The 12,138-nt window shown below is 45.0% G+C and overlaps 1 protein-coding gene across 15 annotated transcripts in view; it reads left to right on the top strand.

Annotated features, from left to right (window-relative positions):
- The window catches only part of LOC105017907 (disco-interacting protein 2 homolog C), a 170,203-nt gene that overhangs the window by 130,034 nt on the left and 28,031 nt on the right, over positions 1-12,138 (top strand). For 14 of the 15 annotated variants that reach the window (XM_020045422.3, XM_020045428.3, XM_020045425.3 and 11 more), the window contains 7 exons: positions 802-916; positions 2,081-2,220; positions 3,513-3,649; positions 3,972-4,180; positions 5,643-5,757; positions 6,667-6,868; positions 8,318-8,427. In XM_020045422.3, coding sequence (XP_019900981.1) covers positions 802-916; positions 2,081-2,220; positions 3,513-3,649; positions 3,972-4,180; positions 5,643-5,757; positions 6,667-6,868; positions 8,318-8,427 — 1,028 coding nt within the window. The remainder of the gene's footprint in view (positions 1-801; positions 917-2,080; positions 2,221-3,512; positions 3,650-3,971; positions 4,181-5,642; positions 5,758-6,666; positions 6,869-8,317; positions 8,428-12,138) is intronic. The other variant, XM_020045423.3, reaches the window with a different exon arrangement.

Below are 12,138 nucleotides of genomic sequence, written 5' to 3'. Positions count from 1 at the left end.
ATTGGCCCTGCTTCATGCAATGACGTTTACATCAGAGACATTCTAATTGATCAAGCAGCTATCATGGAACAACTGGTCCAATGGAGGCACCCATGGCCAATGTTAGGGTTGGGTAGTGTCCTTTATTTCCCAAGCTAGCCTTTTAGATATAAAGCTGAAGAAAAGCATTCTGAAAGAACAAGTCAGTACAATCGGTTTAGAGGCGGAGTGATCGGGCTGCTCTAACCCAGTAACAACATGTGGTAACGAACAGTTTGCTCGACCGATGATGGTCCAAAAAAAAGTATCAGCATCAGCAGTCCGCGGTGCCACAGATTAACGGGCTGTAATGGTTATCCACAGAATCACACCACACCAACGCCTTTTCTTCAGGCTTTTCACAGAAGTAGTCAGTCGGTCAGTAAGTCAGTCTGTAGTAGGATATACAAGTATGATGGTTCAACATAGCTGTGGTCTCCCCCTCTCTCCTCCCTCACTGTCTCTCCTCCCTCACTTACCTTGTATCGGCTCTCCTCACGCTCCTCTTCCCTCTCCTTAACACTCTCTCCTATATCCCGCCTCTCTCTGTTAATTCAGATCAGTTTTAATAGGTGCTTTGTTGGCATGAATGGATGGTGCCACTAATTGCCAAAGCAAACATTTATGCAGCAGAAGAATAATACAATATTTACTGGAAAGTGTACCCAACGAAGAAAACAAATGATCAACAAATCAGAACTGACATTTACAGGGCTCGTATGTTTAACATTGTGGGAGTAATTGTCTCGGTTATGCAATGAAATCCCTCTCTCTTTTTCTCAGGGTCCATCTCTTCGTGTGATGCATTCCTCAATGTCTTCCAGAGTAAGGGCCTGAAGCCTGAGGTGATCTGTCCCTGTGCCAGCTCCCCAGAGGCCCTCACTGTAGCCATTAGGAGGTACACAAACACACACACAAACAAGTGCATGAGTGTGCAAGTGCGCATGCTTGATAGTATTAATGAACATGCGCTTTTATGCTTTTGCAGTTTTAAAACGAAACTCTTGAAGTTTACTGTTTTGTGGTTTTTCGAGGTTATAGCATTTCCCCCCACATCTGTTCCACATTGAAGTTCAACTTCAAATGGCCCTGGCTTACAGAAACAAGGCGCTTTTAATTAACCCCCCCCCCCCCCCCCCCAATTTAAGATTTCACTCCCTGTCCTTGATTATAACACTGTAAAAAGCTGTGTGTGTCACATGCAAACACACTAGTAAATGGCATTTTGCCATTAAGGCTTCGGAGGCGATGTCATAATTTTATTTCCACCAAACGCTGCTTCAAACTCACTAATCCAATAAACAGGCTTCCAATTAAGCCTGTGGACATTTCTATCCACACACACACACACACACACAGTAACATTAATGCAGCCAGATAATGCCTGCCGTTTTATGGCTCTCTTTTGCCCCTTGGGCGAGTGAGCCCCCGCTTCCTCTCAGTGATCAGCCCATGTTGCAGCCTTATCTCGTTAATGGGCTGCTTTTTCAATGGGATGCTGGCTGGTTGATGTTTGACCATAGCACAGGTACCACAGGGCAGTCCTTAAGCACAGAGAAATTATAGGGGGCGGCAAGGTAGTCTGGTGGTCAGCAAATGAAAAGTCGCTAGTTCAAATCCTGTTGAAGGAGGCTTGTCAACGGTGTCTCTGCTAAGTGTGGAATAATGAGTCTGCATGCTTATGTAAATAAATTATTTCATTTGAACTATTTTTATTTTCAATAAGTTGGCAAACATTTCTAAAATGTCTTTGCATTGCCATTTGTCATATTCTTAGTAAATTGGCCAAAAAAAGATCCTTTCCGATTACACTGCAGATATCACTTGATTTTGTTTTTCTCTGAGGGACTTCTTTCATTATAAAATAATCAAATTCACTTGAGCACAGAATGTACTGTAGCTGTGTATTTGATTAATTTATTTTCCACAGTTACCGTTGGTTAGACCTGACTAATCAACAGTGCGAGCATACATGGTTCATTTCCCTTTTGTGTAAATACAGAAAACACATTTCCACGGCTCATGAGCTAAATGGACCAATACAGTGACCTTTTTTTAACAGGCCCACAGAGGACAGCAACCAGCCCCCAGGGAGGGGTGTGCTCTCCATGCAGGGCCTGAGTCACGGAGTCATCCGAGTGGACTCTGAGGAGAAGCTCTCTGTCCTCACCCTGCAGGACGTGGGTACTGTCATGCCAGGATGTAAGCAAAGCCTTGTGATTCCAGTGACTTTCCCAACATTTTCAGTTTTCCCCACTTCCAGGGTAGCAAGATTCCCGGTATCAAATTGGAATGATAAGGAGAACATTTGGAAAGCATTTTGGGGAAGGTATTGGAGATGTCCAACCTAATGTTCGAGATGTCCCTAATAAGGATAGAATGCAAAATGAGAATAAAGAGTATATGATGAAATCTACCAACATGCCCTTGATATATACCTGACTCAGCCACATTTTGAGATATGACAGAAATGTATTTCATCCAGATATTATAAGAAAATGTGAGCTTCTAAACTAAAGGAATTTTGTTTTTCCGTATGAAATCCTGGCATTACTCATGGAAGCCTCATAAGTAACATACAAGAACTTGCATTAAGAAGATATATTGACCGATACAACAGTAAAATCATAAAGCCTATTCTAAGCATTCCTCAGCAGATTTTTCAACCTACTTTTCTAAGGACTGTGTTATTGGGATTTGGCTTCTTAAGACGATTGGAGACAGACGTAACTCCCAAATTACACTATATTTTCTATATAATGCACTACATTTGACTAGAGCACTTGGAGTCATATATAACTAAATATGGTGCCATTTAGGATGCAGGAAAGCAGAGGGAGAAGTTGGGATTTAGGGGCGGTGTCCTGAGGGCCCCTACCTCCCCATGTGGTGTCCAGATGAATACCTGATACTAGTCCATTAAAGCCTACTCCCACACAAAGGCCCTGAAGCCAAGTCCAGGGGGTCCGGGGCCCTCGGTACGACCTATAAACCCCTCTATCGACCAGTCCCCTCCAAGCCCCAGATCAGGGTGTGAATGTCACCTCCCCACTGACTCTGTTAGGGGCTTCCTGGAAGTGTGTTGATGAGGCCCTGAGGCGACGAACAACTTTTTATTGTCCTCTTCACCTCTGAACCCAACAGAGCTGAATTCCGTGTTTTCAGTCCAATTTCCATGCCTAGTCCTGTCCAATCTGTCTTAAGGGGCCCTAAAAGTCTTATCTAACAAAAATGTAGTCATAGTATTTCAAAGCTTAAATTGAAAGTTGAAGGCCTATTTGCTTGAGGAAAACCAAAATCTCTGTTTAATACATTCATATTTTGCATAATCCTGGATGTACCAGACCTGACAAACCTTCTGTTTCCCCTGAATCTTGTGACTGTCTAATAAAGCCATGCCAGGGCAAGAGACTCAACCCCCTCTCCATCTGCTGTTTACCAATAAACTGTTAGCTTTAAGCTTTTGTTCACCTCCTTTTCTTTTCTTGTTACAGCTCTCATGTGCGTAGTGAAACCAGACGGGGTTCCACAGTTATGTAAAACAGATGAGATCGGGGAGCTGTGCGTGTGTTCCATCGCCACGGGGACGTCGTATTACGGCCTCTCAGGCATGACCAAGAACACCTTTGAGGTAATGCCTAACCGCACAGGGCTATGTGTGGCTAAACGACCCCCAGGGTCTGGCAGGGGACGAAGAGGTCTGACAGGGATTGGCTCCAACAACTACTGGTGCTTCCATAGTTCCTCACCCCTGAAGTGTTCTATTTCAGTCATAAGTGGAGACTCATTTCATGGAATTAAACTCTTATCTGATTCGTTAATTGTCTGGTTTTATTTTTCCATTGGGCTAATTTAATCACTTTCTCCACTTGAATTTCGGGGATTGTAAGTAATGTGAGTGTGAATAGTATGCTGTTACAAGGGTGGTAAACGTGTGTGTCTGCTTGCTCTAGGTGTTCCCTATGAACAGTGTCGGGGCGCCCATCAGCGAGTACCCCTTCACCAGGACAGGCCTGCTGGGCTTCGTCGGCCCTGGGGGGCTGTGCTTCATCGCTGGCAAGATGGACGGCCTCATGGTGGTGGCCGGTCGGAGGCACAACGCTGATGACATTGTGGCCACAGCCCTGGCCGTGGAGCCCATGAAGTTTGTCTACAGGGGGAGGTGGGTTCTGATCCATTAAGTTTGTCTACAGGGGGAGGTGGGTTCTGATCCATCAAGTTTGTCTACAGGGGGAGGTGGGTTCTGATCCATCAAGTTTGTCTACAGGGGGTGGTGGGTTCTGATCCATCAAGTTTGTCTACAGGGGGAGGTGGGTTCTGATCCATTAAGTTTGTCTACAGGGGGAGGTGGGTTCTGATCCATTAAGTTTGTCTACAGGGGGAGGTGGGTTCTGATCCATCAAGTTTGTCTACAGGGGGTGGTGGGTTCTGATCCATCAAGTTTGTCTACAGGTGGAGCTGGGTTCTGATCCATCAAGTTTGTCTACAGGTGGAGCTGGGTTCTAAACATCAAGTTTGTCTACAGGGGGTGGTGGGTACGGATCATTTGAACTGTGTCCAAATTAGGTCGGGAAAACCTTTAGGCCCTACATAAACACCACATTTGTAGAAAGGAAAACTCCCCACACTTGTAAATTGAGAAATGGCTGTGAACATAGCTGATTGAAGTTGTGGCTTCCTGCCAGAGCAGTGCTGGAAACAGCGTCAGTCTCCTGACTTTCTGTGCTCCAGGATAGCAGTGTGCTAAAGCTAACGATTTGCTAATAGCATTGGCATAGATAAAACTACGAGCCAGATGGCCCATCGGATATATAAATCTGAAGACTCTGGTTATTATTTGCACTCCCGACAGGGAGAGGAAACTCGGTGGCCAGGCCGAAGGAGCATATGGAGCCAAATGGAACTTGGTGATATTGTGAAGATTCTCACAAAGTTATAACATCTGATCTAAATACAGTTTTCTGTTCCCAAAAGATTACTATTATATATTTTTTTATATATGTATATTTGCTTAGGAGCGTTGGTTAAATTGAGTTATGGCACACTTAACAGTGTAGGCAACAAGGTGTTCCTTAACCAAATAAATACATTTTATACTGCACCAGTATGTAGGATCCCTCTAGCTTCTGCCTGGTTCATCCCACCTCCTTCCTAGGCTCTGCTGAGTTGGCTTCGCTAGCTTCCCATTGGGAATAACAGTGTGTGGGGTTGGGATAAGACCCGGTAACCAAGAGGTCACTGGTTCAAATACCTGAACTGACAGTGAAAATCGTTCATTCTTCCAATGAGGCACTTAGCCCTAATTGCTTCTGTAAGTTGCTCTGGATAACGGCATCTGCTAAATAAATTAAAACATAAAACATGGGTTAGTTTAATAAAGTTCTTTGGTGTTGGTTTTACTGAACTTTTATACCATACCAGTGTGCTAAAAATAAAAATGTTGGTCCAGTTGAGTTCCTGCAAGTCTTTTGGCATGTTTACGCTTGCCAAGACCTCATGCAGAGTGGCATGCATCTGCTTTTCTCATCCTTGGTCCCCGTGAGAATCAAGCTCCCAGATGACTGAGCCACATGGGATGGTTTAATCATTTGGTTGATCCCACGTTTCATGTCTCCACGTTTCAGGATAGCTGTGTTCTCCATCACTGTGTTACATGACGAGAGGATCGTAGTGGTGGCTGAGCAGAGACCCGACTCCACAGAGGAGGACAGCTTCCAGTGGATGAGCAGAGTGCTGCAGGTACACTGACACGAGGAGGGGCACGCTGACACGAGGAGGGGCACGCTGACACAAGGAGGGGCACGCTGACACGAGGAGGGGCACGCTGACACGAGGAGGGGCACGCTGACACGAGGAGGGGCACGCTGACACGAGGAGGGGCACGCTGACACGCGGAGGGCACGCTGACACGCGGGGGGGCACGCTGACACGCGGGGGGGCACGCTGACACGCGGGGGGGCACGCTGACACGCGGGGGGGCACGCTGACACGCGGGGGGGCACGCTGACACGCGGGGGGGCACGCTGACACGAGGAGGGCACGCTGACACGCGGGGGGGCACGCTGACACGCGGGGGGGCACGCTGACACGAGGAGGGCACGCTGACACGCGGGGGGCACAAGGACAGTAAACAATACAGTTAACTGGTTTAAAGGCCTGTCGTGCGGTTTTTCCATCCGTCTTGGCTCAGGCCAATGGCTAAGGCAACTGTGATCTCTATTAAAGCGGTCTGCAGCTGTCTGGTAACAGTAAAAACAGACAATAACAATTCCTTGCTCTGGATCCAAATACACGTGGCTTTGGCGTCTTCGCCGTCCACTGTAACCATACATCACTTAGTTCCACTTAAAGACTCAAGTACTCATTCGGGGCCCTATTCAGGCAAAAACGTCCCTGTTTATTGACCGGTCCATGTTAAGTCTGCTTATGTTAAGTCTGAATGGGTCTCTTAGTTCAGCGTTGATGGCTAGGGGAGGATAAGTGAATAGTCAGGTTAAGCCTTACCATAAACTGATAACGTATTTCTTCCCATCATAGACAGGCCATTGATTTTCTGTCTTTTCTACCGTAGACATCTAGGCTGCACCCTATTTAGGACACTGCTGGTCAAAGTACAGGCATGCACAACCACTGTTCCTCTTCATGCAGGCGATAGATGGGATTCACCAGGTGGGGGTCTACTGCCTGGCCCTGGTGCCCTCCAACACCCTCCCCAAGACCCCTCTGGGGGGCATTCACCTATCGGAAACCAAGCAGCTGTTCCTGGAGGGCTCCCTTCACCCCTGTAATGTCCTCATGTGTCCCCACACCTGTGTCACCAATCTGCCTAAGCCCCGGCAGAAACAGCCAGGTAACTCCTGTATTTAAGGCTATTATAAAGGCTGTTCTTAAGCACGATGCCTGGACACTGAGTGCCTGGATACAGACGGTGGTGTGTTGGCCGCGTATCCCAAACCCCAGAGTTGCCGTATCGCTCTTATAAACCGGTTATCAATGCAGTTAGAATTGTAAAAATGGATGTGATGTTATACCATGGTACAAGAGCTCATATAACACGCTTATCAGCCAATCAGGATTCAAATCACTCAGTTTGTAATACCTGATAGCACAACTTCCTCCTGAGTTGATCTGCCTGGGGGATTTCCAGTAAAAAAAATTGCTAGAAGAGCTGTGTAAATCCTGCATGCTAAGTTTTGTTTAACCTATTGTTATCGGCCTTAACTTGTTCATTGCCTTGAAATGTTGAAAGGGAAAGTACCAATTTACCCAATGGATGAAGCATTGTGTCCTCAGATCATATCTCCAATGAGTAAGGTTAAGTTGGTCATCTACAATGGTAGATGACTGCTTCCATGCATATGCCTGTAAATTGAACGTTTACTTGTTGGTATTTCTCATAGAGTACTGTACAGTATAATCACTTTTTGTATTATGATTTATTCAAAACAGTGTGCGTAGGTTAATTTAAAACTGTGAAGAGTGAGATGACGACCTCATTACATTTTTTATGAATTAATTCAGTTGGATGACGTTATGGATAGGATGAACTAAACAGGGAGAGTATTGTAATCTGGTGTGACTTATTATAATATTTCTCACATGATCCGGCCCATTCAATAGCTTAGCTGTCATCCCTCCCCCGTTACTTTCAGGGCTGTGTCCGCATCCATAGATCTTAATTCACAGCAGGTTTCTCGGACCATTTCAGTCTGAACAGCCCTCTGTCAAAGTGCAATCCATTCACTCAATTGGCCAATCCATTCTGCAGCGTTTGCCTCTGAACACAAGGTAAATCTCTGGCTGCCCTGCTGCTCCACATCTCAGGGGATCAGGGGAAATTCCCTGAACACATAATGCAATCCTCTGTCACTGTTGTGTATCTACTGCAATGCAGAAGATGGAGATGCCAAACATGTTTGGTACTGGCTAGTCGGAACAGACTGTGTGTTTTGTGTGTGTGTGTGTGTGTGTGTGTGTGTGTGTGTGTGTGTGTGGGTGTACAAGTTTTACTGTCCTGGTGGGGAATCTCCTCAAGGGTTGTAAAACAAGGTACATTTGACCTTGTTGGACTTTTTACCGGTTCCCCTTTGTAAAAAGGCAATTTTCAGCTCAGAGGTGAGGGTTAGGTTAAGTTATACTCAAGGTTAGATTTAGGATTAAGGAAACAGTTTTTAGGTTAGGTTAGAATTAGGGAAAATAGGATTTTGAATGGAAATAATGATTTGTTTCCCCACAAGGTCGGGGGGGTCAACATAAAATGTGTGTTTGTGACTTTCAACATCCATGGCTCTATCGACAGAAATCGGGCCTGCCTCTGTGATGGTGGGAAACCTGGTGTCGGGGAAGAGGATCGCCCAGGCTAGTGGCAGGGACCTGGGCCAGATGGAAGACAATGACCAGGCAAGGAAGGTGTGTGTGTGGCTCCCTGAGGGCTTGGTTTTCATCAACACTCTCATCTTCAGCTTTCCCGATATAATCATGGAATGGGTGTCAGTAGCTGAATGTGAAGATGTTGTTCATCACTAACGACACCCCTTTCTCTACATCTTAGTTGATTACCTTTGTGTTACTGACTTTGCTGATAGTTCCCTGAGTGATATGTAATTCATGTTACTCGATCAAATCAATCATCAAGTCATGTTTTAAAAAAAATTTATTTCATAATTCTTATTACATTTTTACTAAAGCAGTTGTCACAAAGTGCTTTTGCAGACATAGCCTAAAACCCCAAAGAGCAAGCAACAACAGGGTTGATTGTGGGTAGGGAAACCTCCCCTATTACAGAGCTGCCATAGTGCCTGCTAGGTGTCTTATTATGAATGTGCTAACCGCAAGTTGCTCTGGTTATGAGCTTCTGGTAAATTACTTAATTGTGAAAGTAACATAAAAATTGTGCACTGTTTTCGATCCATGCCCTATGTTCTCTTGTGAAAAGAAGTGCAGTAGAGATTAGTGAAATGTTCTGTGCAAGCCACATCAATTAAATCTGGCACACTCCATATTTCATCTAACCACATCTGTTAATTCCCTCCCCCATACATAGCATTACAGTACTGTTGGTTAGCAATTATTTTCATCTGTGCTCTTAAGTTATTTTAAAACGTTGTTTATATATATATATATAATTTGTCATTCTAGGCATCTGAGGATTTGTTTATGGACGGACAAGCCCTTGTCCTGCTATCAAGCCGAGTGTGGTTCTGCTATCATATACATGAGATCTACTGTGAGATCTAATCTGTGTTTGACAAAAAGTAGTGTTACAGGACTAATATAAAATACACTTTATTTTTGGAGAAACGCCTGATGTGCATATTTAGAATGCATAATAAAACATTTTACTTAATAGTATTTTCCATTTCATACATAGAAGTGTAAATGGCTCTCTGTCTCGGAAAGACCTGATAATAGTTTTCCCATAGAATGTATCCCAACCAACCTGTACCCTATATGGTTCCCTACTTTTGACCTGTTCTGGTGAGTCTGCCATGTAGTGGATTAACTGTAGACTGCTTTCACAGCATTAGTTCCAGGTATCAACGTTAGAATGAATAGAAAACGTACATACCACACTTCTGAATCAGGAAAACCATTCGGGTGATCGGGAGTCGGTCGATTTCTAATTGTGGTCTGGGTATATAAAACAAAAAGGTTTAGGACCCTCCGCAATACGAAGGGAGTTGAAACAGGCGACCCGCGCAGACGGCGGATTCTCCCAGTCGCGACTTCATATTTACGTCTGTGTTTCTCAAGACAGACCACATATTGGCTGGCATGTCAGACCTGGTACACTGGTTCTTTGTGAAAGATTCCGCTCTTTCTCTGTTGTTTTGACTGGCATGACAAAGCTTTAGCCTGGGAGCTTCCTAAAAAGCACCTTATTCCCTACAGTGTGTGGTGCACTATTTCAGACCAACGTCCATAGAACTAGTCTGCTATTTGGGCTGTCAAATCAGACTGATAAGAACAGTGCAGCTTGTCTTCAAGATTGATCAGGTTCTAGATTTGATGGTGCTTTCTTTTCCGTTTACCGTGGCGAGGGAAAACCGTTATTAACAAAGGACTGTGCGGTGCCACGCTGGTGGCGCTGGGAGCGAAGGTGAACGTAGCCGCTGCGCAGACAGAATTGATTTCTTCTTTCTCTCATGCTGAAAAAGCTCATTAATTTTCCCGTCAGGCAACCGCTTGGCCGGTATACTCGCTAATGTGAAGTGACAGGGTAGACAACCGGCGCTACACAACACATATATATTTTTTTTCCCTCAGGAGGACAGGACAAATTGTTTTTCTGGTTTGGATACCTCATCCTCAGAGTACCACTCAAATCGCACCCTTTTTCCCCCACAAAGTACTCTACTTTGGACCGGAGCCTGTATCGCTCTGGTTAAAAGTAGTTTACTTTAAAGGGAACAGGAGGTTGTTTGGCATTCAGTCATTGTTTGTGTGGGGCTTTACGTTCCTTTGACTCATTCTCCTATTTGCTTCCATGTGATCTAATCCTCCCCTAGCAACCATCTGTCTTAAGCCCTTCCTCCGCTCCTCTGGCCAACCAGACCATAATAAAACCTCTGCTTCTACCCTTTCGCTCTGCCTGTCGTGCTGCCAGTCTCATCCATCTGAAAATCAGGCCCTCTGTGTGAATGGGTTTTTCTTATTCTTCAATGTTTATTTTCCTTTATCCCTACTGTTGTGATTATGAAGCTGGGGTTGTCTTGAAATGTCTAACCAAAGTGTGCTTTAGGGACAGGTTTTGTTGTACCAATTTGTCACGCATGTGTGATGTTTTTCTGTCTAGGGTAACATGTATATTAAACTTCAACTAAATATACACTACTGACACTAATGAAATTATACTAAATATTTGTTATCTCTTTGATAACAGAAGCAAAACCAATTTAGCCAAATCTCCACACTGTGGAATCAGACGTTTTTAACAAATAGATAGAACTCACCTCTGACCCCTCTAATATAGGTCCAGAGACACTGAGGTCCTGGGTTGATTCTAGACACTGAGGTCCTGGGTTGATTCTAGACACTGAGGTCCTGGGTTGATTCTAGACACTGAGGTCCTGGGTTGATTCTAGACACTGAGGTCCTGGGTTGATTCTAGACACTGAGGTCCTGGGTTGATTCTAGACACTGAGGTCCTGGGTTGATTCTAGACACTGAGGTCCTGGGTTGATTCTAGACACTGAGGTCCTGGGTTGATTCTAGACACTGAGGTCCTGGGTTGATTCTAGACACTGAGGTCCTGGGTTGATTCTAGACCATGAGTTCCTGGGATGATTCTAGACACTGAGGTCCTGGGATGATTGTAGACACGTTCTCGTTGCTGTTCTGTGCTGACCCAGTCAGGCTTCACCGGACGTCTCTCAGAGGACAGGGTGGGCCGACTGGGTTCAACACCGACACGTTGATATAGCTGTCTCACATCTCAGACAACGCTGGAGCTCCATCCCAAATTACACCCGACTCTGTTCCTATGTAGTTCACTAGGTTTGAATAGGGCCCCGTGGGGTTATGGTGAAAAGTAGCGGTCATTGGCTATTTTGGTCCCATCTGTAGTCTACTAGGCTGTTTCCTGTGGCCAGGGAGGAAAGAGAATATTCATTGGTTTTACTAAATGACCTACAAGGTTTATAACAGAGTTCGTATTTTGACAGTATTGTAGAGTGGTTGGTAGACGGGAGTACGTTCTTGTCCTAATGTTTATTTGAGTGGTGCAGAGCAAGGACGGAAGTCTCTTCATTTTAGGGATCCCTTCATAAGGATGCGTCCCAAATGACAGCCAATTACCTACATATCACAATACTTTTCCTCAAAACGAGTACACTACCGAGGGCACCGGTTGTCACTCAGAACGCAGGCACAGCTTCACCGGGAGGAGCTCATCTCTTTCTGTGTGTCAAAAACCGGCCTCCCTATGGAATTATTTAGGAAATATCACATGACCGTGTCCCAACAAGAGAACATCTGTCCCTGCTTAACTTCTGTCCATGCTTTATTGTTGTTTTATTATTCAGCAGAAGAATAATAAAATAACCCTTCATGCAGGCAGCCGATGGTGGGCAGATTTGGCCTTGGTGTTCAGAATCAGAGCAGCGTAGTAAGTCGTAGTGC

This window comes from Esox lucius, chromosome 3, assembly GCF_011004845.1.
Source record: "Esox lucius isolate fEsoLuc1 chromosome 3, fEsoLuc1.pri, whole genome shotgun sequence".
In the NCBI taxonomy this organism is placed as follows: Eukaryota; Metazoa; Chordata; class Actinopteri; order Esociformes; family Esocidae; genus Esox; species Esox lucius.
The sequence above is the reverse complement of the archived record's forward strand: the minus strand, read 5'-3'. Positions and strand labels throughout refer to the sequence as shown.